The sequence below is a fragment of the Schistocerca americana genome, chromosome 2 (assembly GCF_021461395.2).
Source record: "Schistocerca americana isolate TAMUIC-IGC-003095 chromosome 2, iqSchAmer2.1, whole genome shotgun sequence".
Lineage (NCBI taxonomy): Eukaryota > Metazoa > Arthropoda > Insecta > Orthoptera > Acrididae > Schistocerca > Schistocerca americana.
In genome coordinates, this window is record NC_060120.1 from 169335190 (window position 1) to 169355850 (window position 20661).

At 42.9% G+C, this 20661-nt stretch overlaps 1 protein-coding gene across 1 annotated transcript in view; it reads right to left on the reverse strand.

Moving 5' to 3' along the window:
- Positions 1-702: 702 nt before the first annotated feature.
- Positions 703-20661, reverse strand: part of LOC124589324 — a 201456-nt gene continuing 181497 nt past the window's right edge. Inside the window, exons 3-5 of the mRNA XM_047131549.1 lie at positions 1380-1492; positions 1107-1277; positions 703-942 (exon numbers count right to left, since the gene is read on the reverse strand). Coding sequence (XP_046987505.1) covers positions 748-942; positions 1107-1277; positions 1380-1492 — 479 coding nt within the window. The 3' untranslated portion in view covers positions 703-747. The remainder of the gene's footprint in view (positions 943-1106; positions 1278-1379; positions 1493-20661) is intronic.

The window sequence follows — 20661 nt, forward strand, 5'->3', positions numbered from 1 at the left end:
AAATTTTCCATCAATTGCCTGCATGCAGCCTATTACAAACATCAGAATGAGCATAAGTACAGATTGTTTTGATTAGTATTACAGTTGTTAAGTATACATATCTTACAATGTCATGTTTGTTACATAGTCTATAATTAGTGGGAGAAGAGCTGAATATGAATCTTGGTTATCAGTAGGAAAGATTAGTGTGTGTGTGTGTGTGTGTGTGTGTGTATGTGTGTGTGTGTGTATGTGTGTGTGTGTGTGTGTGAGCTTCAGTCTTGTTTATGTACCTGCCAAGACGCAAGGTGTCAACTACACATTAAATATTGCTACCTTAACTCCTTCCTAAATATAACAGTTACTCTGTCGTAATGTATTACGTTGAAAAGAGAGTGTATAAAAATTATTAAATCATATAATGTACCCTTGATGAGAAAACAGCCTCTACATGTGGAAGGAATGTGATGGGACAGATGAGACTAATGGGCTTCCTATATGAAAATGGCTACAACAACAGTAGAAGCTCTAGGATGAGATGCTAAATCACGTCTGCCAACTTCATTATCCTCAGGAATGAGGGAATGGTGTTGATTGTGTTGTCTACATTTAGCTGTCAATCAAAATTCAAGATTTTGAAGATCAGCCCATCAATTTTATTTAGCACATCATTTATAATATGTTTGAGAAAAAGTGTAAAGTCTTATTCTGTGACTAGTTTTTATTTCCATGCTAATAATTTTTATGTGCATTAAGTGTTTTTTGCTGCTAGCCTGCTGTCATCTCACCAGCCTCATAACTCTTAAAATATAAGAAACTCAGTTCATAACATTCAGGCCGTGCTGCATAGCATTTTCTTAGCAGTACAGCATACCAGGCACATAATGCCTCTAAATTAGGAGTTTCCACTTGAGCTATAACAGCACCATGGTTCAGATGTTGATGTGTGTCAATAAGTGTCACCTGGAAAAAATAAAAAAGTAAATTTTCCCACATACTAAAAAAAGTCTATTACTTTGTTTATTTTTTTACTATTTATCAAGGTTTATAAGTGAAAGTTTGTTACAATGAGGACATCCTACACTACTCATAAGCATTATATATCAGCATTAAGCAAGTTAAAGTACCTTATTCTGGTCTTTTTGAAACACAAATAATACAGATCTATTTTCCGCAATAAGAATGACAAACAGCTCTGATCCCTTGCGAGCTGGTGGATTCCTAAACCAGTCTGCCAATGTGTCATTCATCTGTTCATAAAGACTTGCTCCAAGGTCAAGTAGATAAACATAGCTTCTCTGTGGAACACACATTACTACTTATTTTATTTTCATAGGCTTTTAGTTAATGTATTTACAATGCACTTCTTTAATACATAAAATGCTGCAGGTAACACTTACCCATTCTGTGATAAACTTTATTTTGCTCTTTGCAGCAGCCATTGCCTCTGGTACAGTCATATTTAAATATTGCAAATTTCCTTTTTGCAAAAGTTGCCTGTGTATTTCATTTCCTGTAAAAATAATTTTTAACTGCTATTAAATATGTATAATAGGACATCCTGTAAAAGACTTTCTGAACATAAAATTTTCTACATAGATTTGCTATATAATCTCAGTAGAATTACATATTATTTTGAAGAAATATCATTCTAAAATGTCAGGTAACTTATTTGTCTGTGGTCTTTATTCACCTTACATGAAAGGGTAGCTAAAGATGAGAGACTGGATCACTGTGCATGCCCTCATAATATGTGAATGATGGCCTAATTTTTTTTATGTCTCTTTAATTTCTCTCTCAGTACAGTTTGTTGTCATTGTATCTCCAACAGGTCAAAATTTTTATAAAAATGGCAATTAGTGACCTACTTTATTTTCATTATCAAACAAAAACTTACAGGTAGATGATGCCATGCTAATGGCTTTCAGATGTCACAGGTCAGGTACACACACAAAAAAAGTTTTGCGTCACCTTGGTTCTGAGAGTTCCAGAACCTGCACAGAAAATTGGACTAGAGATCAACATAAACATCATTTCTGCCATTTTTATTGCTCATGAAAACCACATATTGCATGTTGTACCACCATACAGCAACACCTTCAGAGATGGTGGTCCAGATTACTGTACACTCTGATACCTCTAATACCCAGTAGCACATCCTCTTGCATTGACGCATGCCTGTATTCATCATGGCATACTATCCACAAGTTCATCAAGGCACTGTTGGTCCAGATTGTCCCACTCCTCAACGGCAATTCAACGTAGATCTCTCAGAGTGGTTGGTGGGTCATGTCACTCACAAACAGCCCTTTTCAATCAATCCCAGGCATGTTCAACAGGGTTCATGTCTGGAGAACATGCTGGCCACTCTAGTCGAGCGATGTCATTATACTGAAGGAAGTCATTCACAAGATGTGCAAGACGGGGGTGCGAATTGTCGTCCATGAAGATGAATGCCTCGCCAATGTGCTGCTGATATCAGTCGGAGGATGGCATTCACGTACCATACAGCCATTACGGCACCTTACATGACCACCAGCGGCATATGTCGGCCCCACATAATGCCACCCCAAAACAGAAGGGAACCCCCACCTTGCTGCACTTGCTGGACAGTGTGTCTAAGGCGTTCAACCTCACTGGGTTGCCTCCAAACATGTCCCAACGATTTTCTGGTTGAAGGCATATGCGACACTCATCGATGATGAGAACATGATGCCAATCCTGAGCGGTCCATTTGGGATGTTGTTGGGTGCATCTGTACCATGCTGCATGGTGTTGTGGTTGCAAAGATGGAGCTCGCCATGGACTTCAGGAGTGAAGTTTTGCATCATGCAGCCTATTGCACACAGTTTGAGCCATAACATGACATCCCGTGGCTTCACAAAAAGCATTATTCAACATGGTGGCGTTGCTGTCAGGGTTCCTCTGAGCCATAATCCATAGGTAGTGCTCATTCACTGCAGTAGTAGCACATGGGCAGCCTGAGTGAGGCATGTCATCAACAGTTCCTGTCTCTCTGTATCTCTTCCATGTCCGAACAACATTGCTTTGGTCCACTCAGACTCCTGGATACTTCCCTTGTTGAGAGCCCTTCCTGGCACAAAGTAACAATGTGGACATGATCACACTGCAGTATTGGCAATCTAGGCAGAGTTGAACTACAGACAACATGAGCCATGTATCTCCTTACTGGTGAAATGACTGGAACTGATCGGCTGTTGGACCCACTCCGTCTAAAAGGCGCTGGCTCTCACATGGTTGTTTACATCTTTGGGCAGGTTTAGTGACATCTCTGAACAGTCAAAGGGACTGTGTCTGTGATAACAATATCCACAGTCAATGTCTATCTTCAGGAGTTCTGGGAACCAGGGTGATGCAAAGCTTTTTTTGATGTATGTGTGTATATATGATTACAAGTTTTTGGGAATTATATAAAGTATTGCAGAATGTACAACATATAACAATATAAGAAATATCTTAGTGAGGCCTATGTATGCCACAATCAGATGATTGCCAACTGTTTTAAGGCACTGTTAGGTCTGGTAGCAAAATTTCAAACATTATAGTGCTTTAATTGCTGAGCCTATTCGTGACCCAGAAATGGTCAATGTGTACTAGTTGATACCTTGAATTTTTTGTTGTTGTAAGTTTTGTGTCCAGAGGAAATAAAAATACATAACTTGCATACTTTGCTTGCTTTCATTCTGTTATGTTGTATTGGATCACATTTTGGGGTAACTTGTCAAATCAAGAAAAAGCTTGTAATAATACTCGTTTATGGTGTAAATTCAAAAACACCATGTTTTGATTCTCAGTATATTTCTTCCTTAATGAAATTTGTTGAAATAATATGACTCTATTGCTAACCAATAGGTCAATACATAGTATCAATACCAGGAATAAGAACAATCTCCATAAACACCTAAAATCACTTACCTTGGTCCAAAAAGGGATCAAATATTAAGGGACATGCATTTTCAATAAACTGCCACCAACCATTAAAACCTTGGTTTCAGATAAAGCACAGGTTAAACAGAAGTTGAAAGATTTCTTGGTAGGCAACGCCTTCTACTCTATAGATGAATATCTCAACAGGGGCTGTTAGATCAGCTTACATAAAAATGTCCATTAGATTTCAGTTTTGACAGCACTTGGTCATAACAGTCAAGATTAGGTATTTTGTGTTTGATAAATTTATTAAAAGTGCATAACTATGTTCATTCTGACAGTATATTAAATCTGTAAATATTAAGAGTTCCAGTTTACCGTACTGTATTCACATATTTTGACAATATCCTGACAAATGATCAGGAAAGTGAGTATTATATTCAAATGCAGTATGTTTTTTATGTTATACTTTCTGTAATGTTCCACAGCCAGGAGAATCATTTTTGGGAGTATGGGACGAAAACTGAATCTAATTTAATTGAATCCTAATCTATAATAATGGGTGGTCAGGAGTATTTGGTTAGAGGTAACGAGACTGATGTAAGGAGGACATGGGAAAAGATACCACACCAGCAAGACTATGCAAATGGGAGACAGTGTACAGGGACATTGATCCACTCTGACAAGCAAGGGGTCTCATTGTAATGGGACAGGTAATGTGGTGAAGGAAGTGAATATGTCTTAGATGTATGAAGGAAGACTGTGGTCAACTAACTGGAGGATGTAGGAAGTAGAGCAAGTCAACAAGGCAGGACCTGAGAGTTGTGACTGGTTGTTTTTCTTTTCTTCTTTTCATTTGGGAAGTGGAAGGGGGAGGTTGTGGTACTCACAGTTAGGAATAAGACATAAGTTTTCTGATTTTATATTTTTTTTATTGAGAAAAACAAAGTTTACAACTGTAGAATGAAATAAATCATCTAAAAAGACTGCTATAAATGTGAGCTTCTGGCAAAAGGCTTTTTTCTAAAGTAGTTTTCTACTTTAGAAGAAACTCTTTTGCTGAAAGCTCACATGTGTAGCGAGTGTTTTTGTTGTGCTTGACAGCAACTCAATTCTCCTTTTCATAATATTGTCATTATTCCATCCTGAATTTTATTATTTATTGATCCAAAAACTAATGATATTCTAGAAAACATTTACCTTAGTTACTTGAGATTCACAATATTACAAAAAAATAATAAGAGAACAGTTAATTTGGTTATTTTACACTCATAATTTTACACATGGGTAGTATAGAAGGTACATTTGGAGACATGAACTTCTATAACGTTATGTGATAGTTGTCAACAGGGAAAAGTAAAATACTGAATGAGGAAATGAAATGAAGGAAGAAAGACCAAGAAAAACACAACCTAAGATGAAATAAGTGTCATACCATACCTGAAGAAGCAGGAGGGTGGTGGTATGGCACCTGGCAGCATTTCTGTCATTATGTATCTGTTACTATTGTAACTGGTTGCTAAAAATAATTTTCAATGAAAAATATAAACTACAGATAGTATGAAATATTATATACTACCAATTACTCTGTGGTTATCACGTATCATAGGTTGGTAATAACACACTTTAGATGTCGTAAATGTATTTATTAGTCACTGAAGTAAGTGTGAACAACATGGTAGTACAAAAGTTGTGCGGTGAGAGAGCATAGCACAAAAGCAGTCCAAAGAGATTATAGTCAAAGATAGGGCACTCTATGCCAGAGGCGCCATTGAGACCCCCAGACAACCCCCCCTCCCCCTGCTCCGGAGGGAAGCTACCTCACTCGAACTCATAATCGTCATGCCAGCGTCGTGGTTGAAGGGTTGAAGACAGAGGCTGGCTTGAGAAGTAGGCACATTGAAAACTGTGTTGCACGAGTCCCGTGTGACCAACTGCTGCATAGGCTGTGGGACATTGCTCACAGTCAGGTCTGCAATGTCAGGAGGTGGAGCAGCAGTGACAACAGTCAGATCAGAAGTGATGGAATGTGATGGAATGCAGTTTGGAGAGGTACCACGGCAGTTTCAAGCAGTTAATGGACACAGTCAGTGGTCGTCCATTTAGATGAATTATGAACATATTCATGCCGCAAAATAACAGGCGGTGGTGGCCCAAATAAGGTGGTTGCAAGGCCACTCACACGGAGCCATTGCACAGCATCACAAATTCACATGATGCAAGGTCCTTGTGGACAAACACCTGTGGCGTGGAATGAGGACGTAGTGGGTGGGTGGGTGGGGGGGGGGGGGGGGGGTTGTGGGCGGGAGTGAGCAGGTGAGCGATGTGCGCACGAACCCGTTCAACAAGGCTTGGAAGAACCATAGCATCAGCCAATGGTGCATCCTCCACGAACTCTGCTGGAAGGAGGAAGGGCTCTCCATAGAGAATCTCAGCCAGCGATGTGTTCAAGTCCTCTTTATGGGCTGAGCAGATGCCAAGCAAGACCCAAGGAAGGGCCTCGGACCATAACGCACCATGGCACATAAATGCGGCCTTGAGAGTTCGGTGCCACCATTCGACCATGCCTTTCACCTGCGGGTGGCAGGCTGTGGTGTGGAATTTAGAGACACTGTAGAGCTCGCACAGTCAAGCAAAGAGCACAGATTGGAACTGTCATCCCTGATCAGTCATGAGGGAAAGAGGACAGCCGTACCTTGCAAACCATGCAGGTAGGAAAGAGTGAGCGATGGTCTCGGCTGTGATGTTGACGAGAGGGACTGCCTTGACCCAGTGGGTTAAGCAGTTAATGATCGATGATATGTATCTGTACCCCTTGGAATGGGGGAGTGGACCAACCATGTCTACATCTACATCTGCATATATGCTCCACTAGCCACCAAGAGGTGTGTGGTGGAGGGCACAATTCGTGCCAAAGTCATATTTCCCCCCCTCTGTTCCACTCACGGATCGCGCGAAGGAAAAACGACTGTCTGAACGCCTCAGTACGAGCTCTTATTTCCCTTATCATTGAATCATGATCATTGCATGATTTGAAAGTTGGTGGTAATAATAGATGCTCTAAATCCTTGGTGAAGATCGGATTTTGGAATTTAGTGAGCAGCCCCTTCTGTTTAGCACACCGTCTGTTTGCAAGTGTGTCCCACTTCAAACTTTCTAGGAGTTTTGTAATGCTCTCATGATGGCTAAATGTACCAGTCATGGATCTTGCTGCTCTTCTTTGGACCTTCTCAATCTCATGAATCTGGCCCAACTGGTAAGGGTCCCATACAGACGAACAATACTCCAAGACTGGACAAACTAACATATTGTAAGCTATTTCCTTTGTTGAAGGACTGCATCACTTCAGGATTCTACCAATAAAGCGCAATCTAGAGTTCACCTTACCCATTACTTGTGTAATCTGATCATTCTATTTGAGATCATTTAGAATAGTCACACCCAGATACTTGACGGATGTTACCACTTCCAAAGACTGGGCATTTATTTTGTACTTGTACATTAATGGGGATTTTTGCTTTGTTATACACAGTAGGTTACACTTACTAATATTGAGAGATAACTGCCAGTCATTACACCATGCATTTATTTTCTGCAAATCCTCATTGATTTGTTCACAACTTTCGTGTGGTACTACTTTCCTGTAGACTACAGCATCATCGGCAAACAGTGTAAGGCCGCTGTCAATACCATCAACCAGATCATTTATGTAAATTGTAAAAAGCAGAGGGACCTATTACGCTGCCCTGAGGCACACCTGAAGTTACGCTTGTTTCTGTTGAAGTCACCCCGTTCAGGACGACATACTGTCCTTGTCTGTTAGAAAACTTTCTATCCAACAGCATATGTCATCAGATAGACCATAAGTGCACACTTTTTGTAGCAAGTGACAGTGCAGAACTGAGTCGAACGCCTTTCGAAAGTCGAGAAATATGGCATCAACCTGGGAGCCGGTATCTAGAGCCTGTTGTATATCACGCACAAAGAGGGCCAGCTGTGTCTCGCATGACCGCTGTTTCCTAAAACCATGCTGGTTTCTGCAGATGAGCTTCTCAGAGTCTAGAAAGGTCATTATGTCTGAACACAGAATATGTTCCATGATTCTACAACAAATCAATGTCAGTGAAATTGCCCGGTAATTATGTGCATCCGATTTTCTACCCTTTTTATAGATTGCTATGACCTGGGCCTTCTCACAGTCCCGTGGAACTATCTGCCATTCCAATGATCCCTGATAGATAACAGATAAGAATAGTGCTATATTTGTAGCATAGTCAACATAAAGTAGTCGATGTGGATATGCCAAAGGCGATCTCTTGGAACATCAAACTTGCCTAATGAAGGTTGATCATGCCTGCTGACCTTGCTATGCTGGTATGGGATGCACGCAAGGGTCCAAGTGCAGCAGTCATACTTCACACCACACCGGACAAAGTGTTCAGTAACCAGCCTTGTCGTGGCCTACGTTCCAGGGTGGGCCAAGTTGTTCAAATGGTTCAAATGGCTCTAAGTACTACGGGATTTAACATCTGAAGTCATCAGTCCCTTAGACTTAGAACTACTTAAACCTAATTAACCTAAGGACATCAAACACATCCATGCCCAAGGCAGGATTCGAACCTGTGACTGTAGCAGCAGCGCAGTTCCAGACTGAAGTGCCTAGAACCGCTTGGCCACAGCGGCCGGTGGACCAAGTTGTGCAGAGCATTAAAAACCCTGCACCGAAGAGTGGAGGGTACCAAGGGGTGAGGAGTGTTCATAGAGATGTCGCAAGGGACAGGGGTCGTCAACCTGTGCAGGACATGAGGTTGGACAGTGATTGATGACTTGTTGTCTGAAACTAATTGCTGTATATCGATGTCTCATCCAAGTGCAATGGTGTGGTTAGCAAGCAGATGCGAGGCAGGTAGTCTGCCACAACATTCTCTGTGCTACGAATAAAGCATGCATTGGAAGAATGCTGACAGATATAGTCCATATGGTGGAAACATCTTGGCAGAAGGTCTTTACCCGGGTTACGAACAGCATCCACAAGAGGCTTGTGATCAGAGTAGATCATGAAAGGTTGCCCCTTGAGGTCACTACGGAAGTGTTTAGTCACCTCGTACACCGCGAGAAGCTTACGGTCGATAGCCGACCACTTGCACTGCTTCTTAGTCAGTTTCTTGGAAAAGAAACGGTGTGGTTGGGTGGAGTCGGCGGTGTGCTGTTGTAAAACAGCACCCACAGCTGAGTCACTGGCATCAGTCATGATCGAAACATGGGCCTCAGGGTCCGGGTGGGCAAGTGTGATGGTTTTGGCGAGGGCAGTTTTAAGTTTACCAAATGTGTTGAGCATGGGTTTGGTCCAGTCCAACTTCCATTTCCCTGTGGTGTTTTTGCTCGAGAGGGTGTCGGTGAGGGCCAATTGGACGGAGGCAGCCTGAGGGGTATGTCTGCAATAAAAGTTTGCCATACCCAGAAAACAACGGAGTTGAGCATAATCTTCAGGAAGAGGGAAATCAAGTATGGTTTTGACACGAGAATCCGTCAGTCAGAGGCCACCGGCAGAGACAGTATGGCCTAGGAACGTAACTGATGTGGAACAGAGTTGAGATTTATCATTGTTGATCACCATGCTGTTGGCAGCGAGGGCCAAAAGGACTGCATTGAGGTGGGCTTGATGTTCCTCAGCAGAGGAGGAAAAGATCAGTATGTCATCTAAAAGTGTAAAGAAATGGCAGAGATAACAAAATGGAGTCAATGAACTGCTGCCACATCTGCACAGCATTTTTCAATCCGTAAGGCATGTAACAGCATTCAAATAGGACGAAGGGGTGTGATGATGGTCATCTTCGGAATATCTGGTGGATGCATAGGGATTTGATGGTATGCCTTGGAACGATCTAAAACAGAGAATAACTTTGAACCATGTAGTAATTGCATGAAATCCTGGATATGAGGAACTGGATAGTTATTGATAATTGTACGAGCATTAAGGGACCTGTAGTCCCTACATATGCTTAAGGACCTATCTTTGTAGGTACAAGGTGGATAGGTGAAGACCAGTTGCCATTGGAGGGGCAGAGCATGCCTGAAGCCAACAAATCCTGAATTTCTTTTGCACACAGAAGTTTGGAAGCATTAAGGCACCTAGCTTTATAATGACCAGGCAGTCCGTCTGTGGTGCCATTACTGATAGCCGATACCTGTGAAGGGAGACCAGCAAAGGTGGGAGGGGGGGGGGGGGGCAAGAAGGGGTCCAGATGCAATGGCGGTTCACTGACCTTGGCGTGTCAGGGCAGAATGGCTGGGGCGTCAGCTGTAGTTGACAAAGGAAGGTGTGGTGCAGAAGCCAAATGATGTGAGGAATCCCGAGTAGTGTGAACAGGTGCGTCTTGGAGATTTGTCGTCAGCGATGCGGAAGCGGCAGCAGTCAGTGGAATGCTCCACACAGGAGCAATGTGGTGAGAAGACGCAGTAGATGAATGTGTTGGTTCACCTTGCTGTGGTGCTGCAGATAGGCGATGTATTGTGTGCCATGCATGTGACAATGCAGCGGAGGCACAGGCAATGCAGGTGCATAACGCATCATTCTGGGTGCGGAGTTCGTTGATCTGTGTGCATACATCCAACAAATCAGAGAGCTGTGTAGTAATAAGCTCGAGAAGAGATGTACAAGTGGAAAGTGTAGCCAAGGAGGTGGAGAGCAGAGTCGTGCGCTGGACAGAAGAGTAGAACCAGATGCGTGGCAGAGTGCGGTGGCCTGGAAGTCAGGTGAAAGTTCATAATGGTGTAGAAAATCCAGCCCAATCACATGCTCATCCACATTGGCAACATGGAAAGTCAAAGGGAAGGTGTGGAATGGTGATAGGTGAAGTGACATCTCAATGGAGCCAAGGACTGCAATAGGAGGGTGATTTGAAGTGATCAAAGTGAGGTTAGCAGGTGAAAGCTTGTTGCCTGCTTGCTTGTCCGGTATAACACTGACATCAGCACCAGTGTCGATGAGGAACTGAGTGCCCGATGACCAGTCAATGATGTAGAGGCATCGCACCGCTGAAGCGAGTGGTGCGGCGTGAGACAGTAGGCACTGTGAAGGAGCGTGGTGGGCTGTGTCGCTTAAATGTGTCCACCAAAATCGTTTGGGTAGGCACAAGGCATGCGACAGTTGCGCGAGGCTGATAAGTAGCATGGTCCCAGCATAGCGGGTGAGCTTGGAGTCAAGGTGGTGTGGAGTGGAAGGGGGCCGCAGCTGGCTGGTGGCCGCTCGGGCGAGGTCGGCTGCTGTCAGGAGGCAGCAGGCAGTAACTCCAGTAGGTCGCTAGGTGGCAGCTCCTGACAGGCAGCTGAGGAGCCGAGGTGAACATGCTGGCCTCTGCCAGCAGAGAAGGTGCAGGAGGCATGATGGAGACGTCATCCATGACTGGCAGTGTCGGTGACGAATAATAGCATAAGCTTGATCAGCCATGCATAAGCAAGACTCGAGTGAGTTGGTGACATAAGACAGCAGGTGAAGTTGTGGCTCTGAAGGCATTTTGACCATCCACAATGTCAAAAGTGCGGTGTCAGGTAATGCCTGATCATCAATTAATGCACGGAGGTGCAGCCAAAGCTGCAAAAGTGTGTGGTTGTCGAGGTGCTTGTCATGAATAATATGGTGGATGGCCTCCACTGGGAGGCAAGAAAAGTCCGTGATGAGCAGTGTTTTTGCCATCAAATACTTGTGCAAGTTGGGTAGTGAGAGAAGCAAATTGCTGATGAGGTCTGGATGAGCGTGGAGGTGACTCACCAGGCAGACAAAATGTGCATCGTCATCTGAAATACCGTGGGTATCCAGTAGGTGATCCACTAATGCAAACCAAGTCTTAGGGTTATGTTTTTGCAAAGCAGGCAGCTTAGGAAACCTGCTGGGTATCACATGTTGATGCAGCACTGGCAGACGAAGATCCATACGTGCAGAGCGGAAGCCCCCAACACCAGGGTTGCAGTAGGGGTGGACGGTGCATTTCTCAAGGTGTGCATATGGGGACGGCTGCATGTAGCACGCAGTGTGGAGTGAGCAGGTGTAAAGGTCGGCATGGTGTGTCCCACCTGCGGGCCAAATGACAAACACAGTGTGGGTGTAATGGCTGGTGCCATTGCAACAGCAGGCAGAAGGCGGTCGTGGTGCAGCCACAGGGGGGGCTGACCTGGTAACCAGCGTAGGTGGAAAGGCTGGTGCCATTATGAAAGTGGACGGAAGGCAATTGTGGTGTAACCACAGAGTGATGGTTGTGGTAACTGGTGCGATCGAGGCAACTGGTGTCGACGAGATTGTGGGACGCGGTGCAGGGGGGAGGGGATGTTGCAACACTAAGTATATAAGAATGTGCAACTCTGTGCATTGGAATGTTCAAATCACAGTTCTGAAACTTCAGCGGCAAATCAAACCAAACCAAAGGACACTGCGTAGCTGAGGGGTAAACCACAATGTCCTTAACTGGGTTATCATCCACGATGTCACTAGGCAGCGTGCACTATCCATGTAGTGGCCATTGCTGCGTAGTTCCACTTTACGGTGGCCATGTTGAGCTGGTTAAAGCTAAGTGTCCACCGGCATTGCCGGGCGTAGATAATTGTTCACTTTTAGCCAAATGCACATTAGGTACACTTGACCACTTGTGGTCACAAGCAGAGTTAACTGGATGCATAGCACTAGCACCGAACAACATTGGAAGATCCATTGTTCCAAAGACACTTTGGGCTGGCACACGAAGTCTGGTAATGACGAAGAGAAGCACAAAATAACTCATAAACATACGACAATGATGTCAGAGTCACCACTGTGGTTATCATGTATTGTAGGTCGGTAATAACACACTTCAGATATTTTAAATGCATTTATTAGACACTGAAGTAAGCAAGAACAATATGGCAGTACAAAAGTTGCGTGCCAAGAGAGTATAGCACAAAAGCAATCCAAAGAGATCATAGTCAAAGATAGGGCACTCTATGCCAGAGGAGCTACAAGTCTTTAACCTTTGGTAGTCATTGTCCTCAACCATCCAGCCCCTTCCCTGTTCCCATTCCAGCATTACATAGCCCTCATTCCAACACAGACCCAGTCTTTTCACTTCTCTCCTTTTCATCTCTCTCCTCCCACCCCCATTCCCGCCTCTCACCTCTCCTCTGCCTCCATCTACGCACCTAGCTGCCTACCCTCTCTCCACCTTGTCCCTACGCACTCTCCAGCAGCACTTCCACCCATACCCTAGTATCCCTTCCCCTCCCCGCCAAAGCCTCCTCCTTACCCCACCCAGTCACTACTCCCATCATGCACTGGTGCTGCTGCTTGCAGTGTGACTTCAGTTGCCAGAGACAGCAGTCCTGTGTATGTGGGTTGCATTTGCATTAGTATGTGTGCGTATCTGTCATCTGTTTATGATGAAGGCCTCGCTGTTCAAAAGCTTATTTGTGACAGTCTTCATGTTGTGCCTATCTGTGGCTCAGCATCTCCGTTATATGGAGAATAGCAACTTTTCTTTTCACAATATTGTTACATTCAATCCTGGATTTTCCATTGTTTGATTCATGCAACATAGACTTATTGTAAAATTCTGGGAAACAGTTTATCATCTTATTTAGACACAGATAAATGTTACACTTACTACATAAATACTCATTACTTTTTTCTGAAAAAAAGCTGCTGGTTCTCACAAAGATTTTATTCCAGCAACTTCTATAATTTTAAAGTATACTGCACTGTACACTCATTGTTTCTAAATCACTTCTTGTTTTTTCTGTCAACTGCAGAATGATGACCTTGGAGCAGCCGTCACTCTATGTTCTTGTTAGTTTGAACTGACTGAGAGGAGGCCCTATCATCCTGATGATAGTACTGCAGAGGTTATCCATACAAGCATAGATGGCCTAGGTGGAGTAACAGTAAGATTCATTTTGGAGAAACCCCTATTACATTCACCGGAAGATATTGCAATTGTTCCCAAAGTGTGCTTCAAAGGAAGAAGCATATCTGGTAGTTTATTTTCTTGGAGATATTCCTGAAAATCATGAATGCCTTCTCTTTCATTTAAGCAAAATTTGCAGGCTAACTATCTAATTTTGTCTTCAGCAAATGTAAATGGCTTCCCAGGACGTTATGGCCAATACCTGGTACCTAAAATCTTGGTGCATTCAGGCAAATCAGCATCATCTGCTTGAAGCAAACTTTCCAACAGCTTCTTGAAGTCTTTTATAAAACTCGGATGAAATAATTTCAAGGCAATGTCTTTAATATTTGTGGAGTTCAGTCCTTTTGAACTTCATGGACTTCTTACTTTGTAGAGAGATACTGTAGTATGGACTAGAATTTTCAATTCTTTCTTCAAAAAATTAGACTGTACTCATTATCTTCCTGTGTGTTTTGTACAAGTTCCAGACCTAGACTTAGTTCACTAGCATCGCACATAAGGCCCAAATCAAGAATAAATTCACACAGAGCTAATTTTGCTTCTTTTACTGCATTCTTTTGCTTCCTGAAAGTGATGGATGAGGGCTTCAAAGACTTGTCACACAACAAAAATGATATGATAGCTAGATGCAACCCAGCAAGTGCCTAAAATTCTGTCAATTTTAAGAAGCTAAAGCTCTAGTCACTGGACAAACCTGTAGTTCTGTTTATCTATTTATTTATTACTTCTCCACTAGATCAAATCAGTAGAGGAGCTTGTACAGCTGATGTGGGATAAGTCAATATATAAAAAAAAAACATATTACATGGGATAAGACAATACAGAAATGCATATCACAACATATATAACATGAATATCATACAGTATTTCTACACAATTTTTACTAAAGTCTCCTTACAAACAGCAGGCAAGGAAATTATAATATTTATTGAAATGAATTAAATCTGATGGCCATTATGTATTTGAACACGTTACTAAATATAGAGCGCACCGCCATAGGTTTGCAGATGCTAGGATTTCTTTACTCTCCTTCTTATAAAAAGGTATGACTTTTGCAATTTTGAGCTTACTAGCAAATGTGCCAATCAGAAATGTTTATTATGTAAGCCAATGGTTTACTAATAAGGTTACTGCTACTGTGAAGGAGAAAGCATGGTAACTGGTCTTGCCCAGCAGATGATATTTTTCTCTGTTTTGGTATTAATTATTCTTTCTATCTGTTTCTGATGTTGGCATTAAGAATAGCGTGTCAGGGCATAAATTTGGTTCTAATTTTGAGAGATGGTTGTTCTTGAGGTGATTAGTCAGGTTTTCAACTGTTTTGTAGCAGTTGATTTCAACTGCTGTTTCTTTTTTACTGAATAGTGATTTTCCATTTACTTTTAGATTAATGTCACTAGCTTGTTGCTTTCCCCTACCAGTGTCACATTAATTATTTGCCACATACATTTTCTTTTATTTGATGATTTTTTTTGAGAAGATAATCATTTTGTAGCTTTTCTATTGCAGTAATTATGCTCCTAAATACATTTTTACATGAAGTAAAGTATTTCTTAAATTCTTCACTATTGCTTAGATCAGTTTTGCTCACAGAGACAAGTTTTCTTTTCCTTTGAGATAACCTGATAATCCCTGGGGTGAACCAGTTGGAGGACTTTCTGTAATAACAGCAGAAAATGTTGAGGAATGCTCCATATTTGCTGTCTACAGTTTGAGTCTCATATATGTTTTGCCAGTTTTCTTTCTGCATATCAGAATGCAGTTCCCTAACATTCTTAGGTGAAGTGTGATAACACACATAAAGTTTGTCCACAAAACCCTTGAAGTTCACTCCTGCCACACTCTTAACTAAGTCAGTAATAGACAATTCACAGTGATAGTTAGCACAACACCAGAAATTAATGCTAGGAAACTTCTCTTGCAGTAGCCACCTTACACCATTATGGACACCAAACAGTATAGTAGTGGCGATGCCTTCGACTTCTCGTCAGTGAATGCGACATGCTTGATGCCATGCTCACCGAGATTTGGACGGAAAAGCTGCCTGTGTCTGTCCAAACTGCCATCTCCGCCTATGAAGATAGACCAAATAGCAAACATTTGTGTGCCGCCGACAGAGCTTACTCCGCTCTACTACGTGAATGCTGTGTCCAGCAGTTACGCCAGTTTCCAACCACAACCAGGGCCCCAACGTAGATGCCCCACTAAACCTAAGTCTGTCAAGCTCGCCGCGCTACCGACACCTTCACATCCGCACAACAGTAGCACACCTGACTCTGCGGAAGATTCTGGGCCACCGTCATCTGACCACTTGCAGGAACAGACGTCCACCCACAAATACTGTTTCTTCCATGCAAAATTCGGGGAACAAGCACCCAATTGTAAACCGCCGTCCTCCTACCCAAACTTCAACTGCAGGTATGCAGCAGTGCCACCTCCTGCGATGTAAACAACAGGCACCATCCCATGCTCCATTCTGTGTCTAATACTAATGCTTCGAATGGATGAGTCTACGTCCACGACTTGAACTCTGGCACAAACTTTCTCATTGACACGGATGCAGATGTTTCCCTACTTCCATCTCGTCTTGCTACCGAAAAGATCCGACTACACAAAACTGTCCTACGTGCTGTAAACTCGTCTAGTTTGTTGTGCTTAGGTTCTACTTCATATGCAGTGTCCCTCTCGCCTAATTGCAACCTGAAGTGGTCCTTCCTGGTGGCTGACATCAACGATCCCATTTTGGGCATCGACTTTCTACTACACCACAAACTGTGGCCTGACCTAGTCAAGAATACAGTGTTCTACCACCCTATGCAGGAACACATCCCGTGTGCTTCGTTGAGTGTCAATAGTACTGCTAAACAGGTCCACATGGCTAGGAAGTGTAATAACCCCTCCTCTGTGCTCTTGTCATGGTCCAATAAGTGGCTCACGGAGCGTGTCGAGTCTACATGCCTGCACTTGGAACAACTTGAGCTACACCGTCGCCTCAATGACTTAAGTAACAAGTTATCTTTGGCACTGCAGCAGCTTGCAGCAGACGATGCCTCAGCAACACACAAGGTTAGTCGGTGCCACTACAGTGTTCTCGCGCCTGAGTGCATTTGTGACCGTGTGCCACATAAACAGTACAGCGTCCGCGCTCTCGCCAGCTCTAACTGTGTTAATTTGAGCGCACATTCATTCCCCTCCTCGCTTGGGCAGCTAACTTCCCAGGCGCAGGTTAATGTTTTTGATTTACTGCCATCAGCTGTTCATTCGCGCTCGCTACCACCACCAAGCTCGACAGCGGAGCCTTCGGTTACTAATAAACAGTGTACCAACCTTGTTTCGCGTAGCTCACTTGTTTGTCACTCCCAGTCACCCAACATTTAGCACTTATGCAAACTTTTGCCATCTGCACCAAAACCAAGCTTAGCGGCCGCCGCGCACACTATACCACAGACAGTCGCCTCGTGTACCGCGTCGCGAGATTCCGTGGTTACAGACGGCACCGCCCACAAACTTCGCTTGCAAGACAGACTAACTATCTCTTGCCAACCACGCTGTCTCAAGCCAGAACTCATGAAAGTGGCTCGCGAACAAATAGACGATCTTTTAACAGCGAACAAATAGACGATCTTTTAACAGCTGGCATCGCTGAACCATCTGCTGGATACTGGGCCTCACCCATCCACTTCGTCACAAAAAGTGACAGCACCTGGTGTATGGTTGGCAACTATACTAAGTTGAACTCTCATACTATCATAGACAAGTACTTGGTTCCTAACATCGCAGATTTTAATCATGCTCTTGCATGTGCCAAATATTTCTCAGTAGTGGACTGTAGGAGGAACTATCATCAAATTCCAATGGCACCAGAGGATATTGAAAAGACAGCTGTTACAACACCTTTCGGCCTTTTCCAGTACCAGTTCATGCCCTTTGGCCTCTGCAACGCTGCACAAACTTGGCAGAGATTCATAAACAAGGTGTTGTTTCATCTGGATTTTTGTTTCATTTACTTGGACGACATTCTTATTTTCAGTCCTACTTTGCAAAAGAACAAGGAACATTTGCAGATTGTTAAAGACACTCTTACTGCTGCCGGTGTTGAACTGAATAATAAGAAGCTCCAGTTGCACCAGACTTTGGTAAGATTCTTAGGCTACATCGTGTCAACTAAGGGCCTCACTCCTTCCAAGGATAAAATCAAACCTGTTTTGGATTTGCCACATGCTCACTCGTTTAAGGAGTTGCGCAGGTTCATCAGAACAGTTAACTATTATAGGAAGCACTTGCCTGCCGCAGCCGAGGTTCAGGCCCCCCCCTAACAGATACCCTTGCTGGCAAAAATATGACCGGTATCCGCCCGGTCCCCTGGACCCCTGCCATGGAACAAGCTTTTGACAAACTGAAGCACCTACTAGCAAATGCAGTGACTGTTGCCCACCCACATCCAGAAGCTACATTTTTTATTACCGCGGATGCCAGTGATACCGCAGTAGGTGTTGTCCTCAGCCAAACCATCAGAGATACTACCTCTCCTTTGCAGTTCTTTTCTAAGAAGCTCAACGGCACTCAAAAAAAGTACTTAGCCTTTGATAGGGAGCTCTTGGCAGTTGACGAGGCTGTTGTAGTGACCCTTTTTTCTATCCCAACTTCTGTATCTTGCATGAAAGTAGGAATGTTGATTTATCTATACATTGACTGGTATTGAGGGGTTTTGTTTTATCCCGGCTAGTTCTTAAATTAACCCCAGTGAGTCACTACACGTATTGTCTTTCCAGTTCTGAAGGAAAAAACCATAAGTAAATTAATACTAGTGTTTCAATAGATTCTCATTCATTTGTTTCAGTTACTAGTCTGCAGTTTATTCTTGGTGAAAATCACGTAACCTAATTATTTATGAACCTAAATTGAAGTAAAGTTCAAGACGAATAGTCAGTTTCAAATTAACACGTTATTTCATTTAACAATAATTATTAATAAATCAGTTCATTCACACGATCGCATTCAAAGGGGTTCTTTGAATAAGTATCTAATCTAGAATCCCGCCAATGTCAGAGATACTAAACAATGTTCTGTCACTTTTGATGAAAAGATTGTTCCCGTTTAATATCCATAAACTGTCACGAACTGTGATTACTAGTCATGTGAAGTAAAGCTTTTCCTCTATCATAATACAAAGTCAGAATCTGTCCAAAAATCATTAATTCCGTAAAATATTTAAATCTTCACACGAAGTGACATTAAAGTCAGAGAGATTATTGATCACCTCCCCATTCCTCTAATATGACAAAAGTTCTAATTCTGATCTGAAACTAATGCTCCGCAAAAAACAATCTCGTCGCGATTTATTCTTGCATCCTGGTTTAATAAAGCTCCTATTGTTGCTTCCTAAAGCTGTTCATCCTAATTGACTTCGAACAGACTAGAGGACAGAGAATGGAGTATCATAATTGCATTGTATGTCTATTTATACTTTAGTAAACGCTATCTTTGGTGTTCAAGACCTACATTCTGTGATTATAACATTGGTTTTCTCGTATATAAGAATAACTAATAATTTAACCATTTCTATCATTCCCCCCCCCCCCCCATGCTTCCAAGATTTATGATTAAAATTCTTATCTTTTTTTATTATTTTTCTACTATAGATTTCCCTCTATTTGCCTCTTATTTCTATTTCGTAAATTACTACTTGTGGAGGGGCTCAAGACATTTTCTGAATTTATATTTCAAGGGCATGGAAGCTAATTTGGGAGCTATTTTTGTTTATTAATACTGAGAGGCATTGTAGGTGTTACAGTGTGAATCACTTTCGCGCCGAGGTTGAGGGTAGGGACTTCTACATTTTAACTGACCATAAACCTATGGTTGCTGCTGTAAAGCAAAAAAGAACAAGGAACACTTACAGATTCTTAAAGACACTCTTACTGCTGCCGGTGTTGAACTGAATAATAAGAAGCTCCAGTTGCACCAGACTTTGGTAAGATTCTTAGGCTACACCGTGTCAACTAAGGGCCTCATTCCTCCCAAGGATAAAATCAAACCTGCTTTTGATTTGCCACATGCTCATTCGTTTAAGGGGTTGCACAGGTTCATCAGAACAGTTAACTATTACAGGAAGCACTTGCCTGCCGCAGCCGAGGTTCAGGCCCCCCCTAACAGACGCCCTTGCTGGCAAAAATACGACCAGTATCCGCCCGGTCCCCTGGACCCCTGCCATGGAACAATCTTTTGACAACCTGAAGCACTTACTAGCAAATGCAGTGACTGTTGCCCACCTGCATCCAGTCGCTACATTTTTTATTACCGCGAATGCCAGTGATACCGCAGTAGGTGCTGTCCTCAGCCAAACCATCAGAGATACTACCTCTCCTTTGCAGTTCTTTTCTAAGAAGCTCAACGGCGCTCAAAAAAAGTATTCAGCCTTTGATAGGGAGCTCTTGGCAGTTTACGAGGCTGTGAAATACTTTCGTGCCAAGGTTGGGAGTAGGGTCTTCTACATTTTAACCAACTATAAACCTTTGGTTGCTGCTGTAAAGAACCTCCCGACTGACTCTCCACCTAGACGCTTCCATCATTTGGACTTTATATTGCAATTTACCTCTGACATATGATACATCAAGGGTGCATATAATGTGGTTGCAGATTTTTTGTCACATGTCGGTGCTCTCACAACTCTGATAGACCTCTCTAACTTGCCTCAGCTGCAGTCTGCCGATACGGACACTATGGACCTTATTTCCGATCACAGCTCATCACTCAAACCTGTGTGATCCACCTTTCTACACCTACATCTACATTTAAACTCTGGAAGCCACCAAACGGTGTGTGGTGGAGGGCACTTTACATGCCACTGTCATTACCTCCC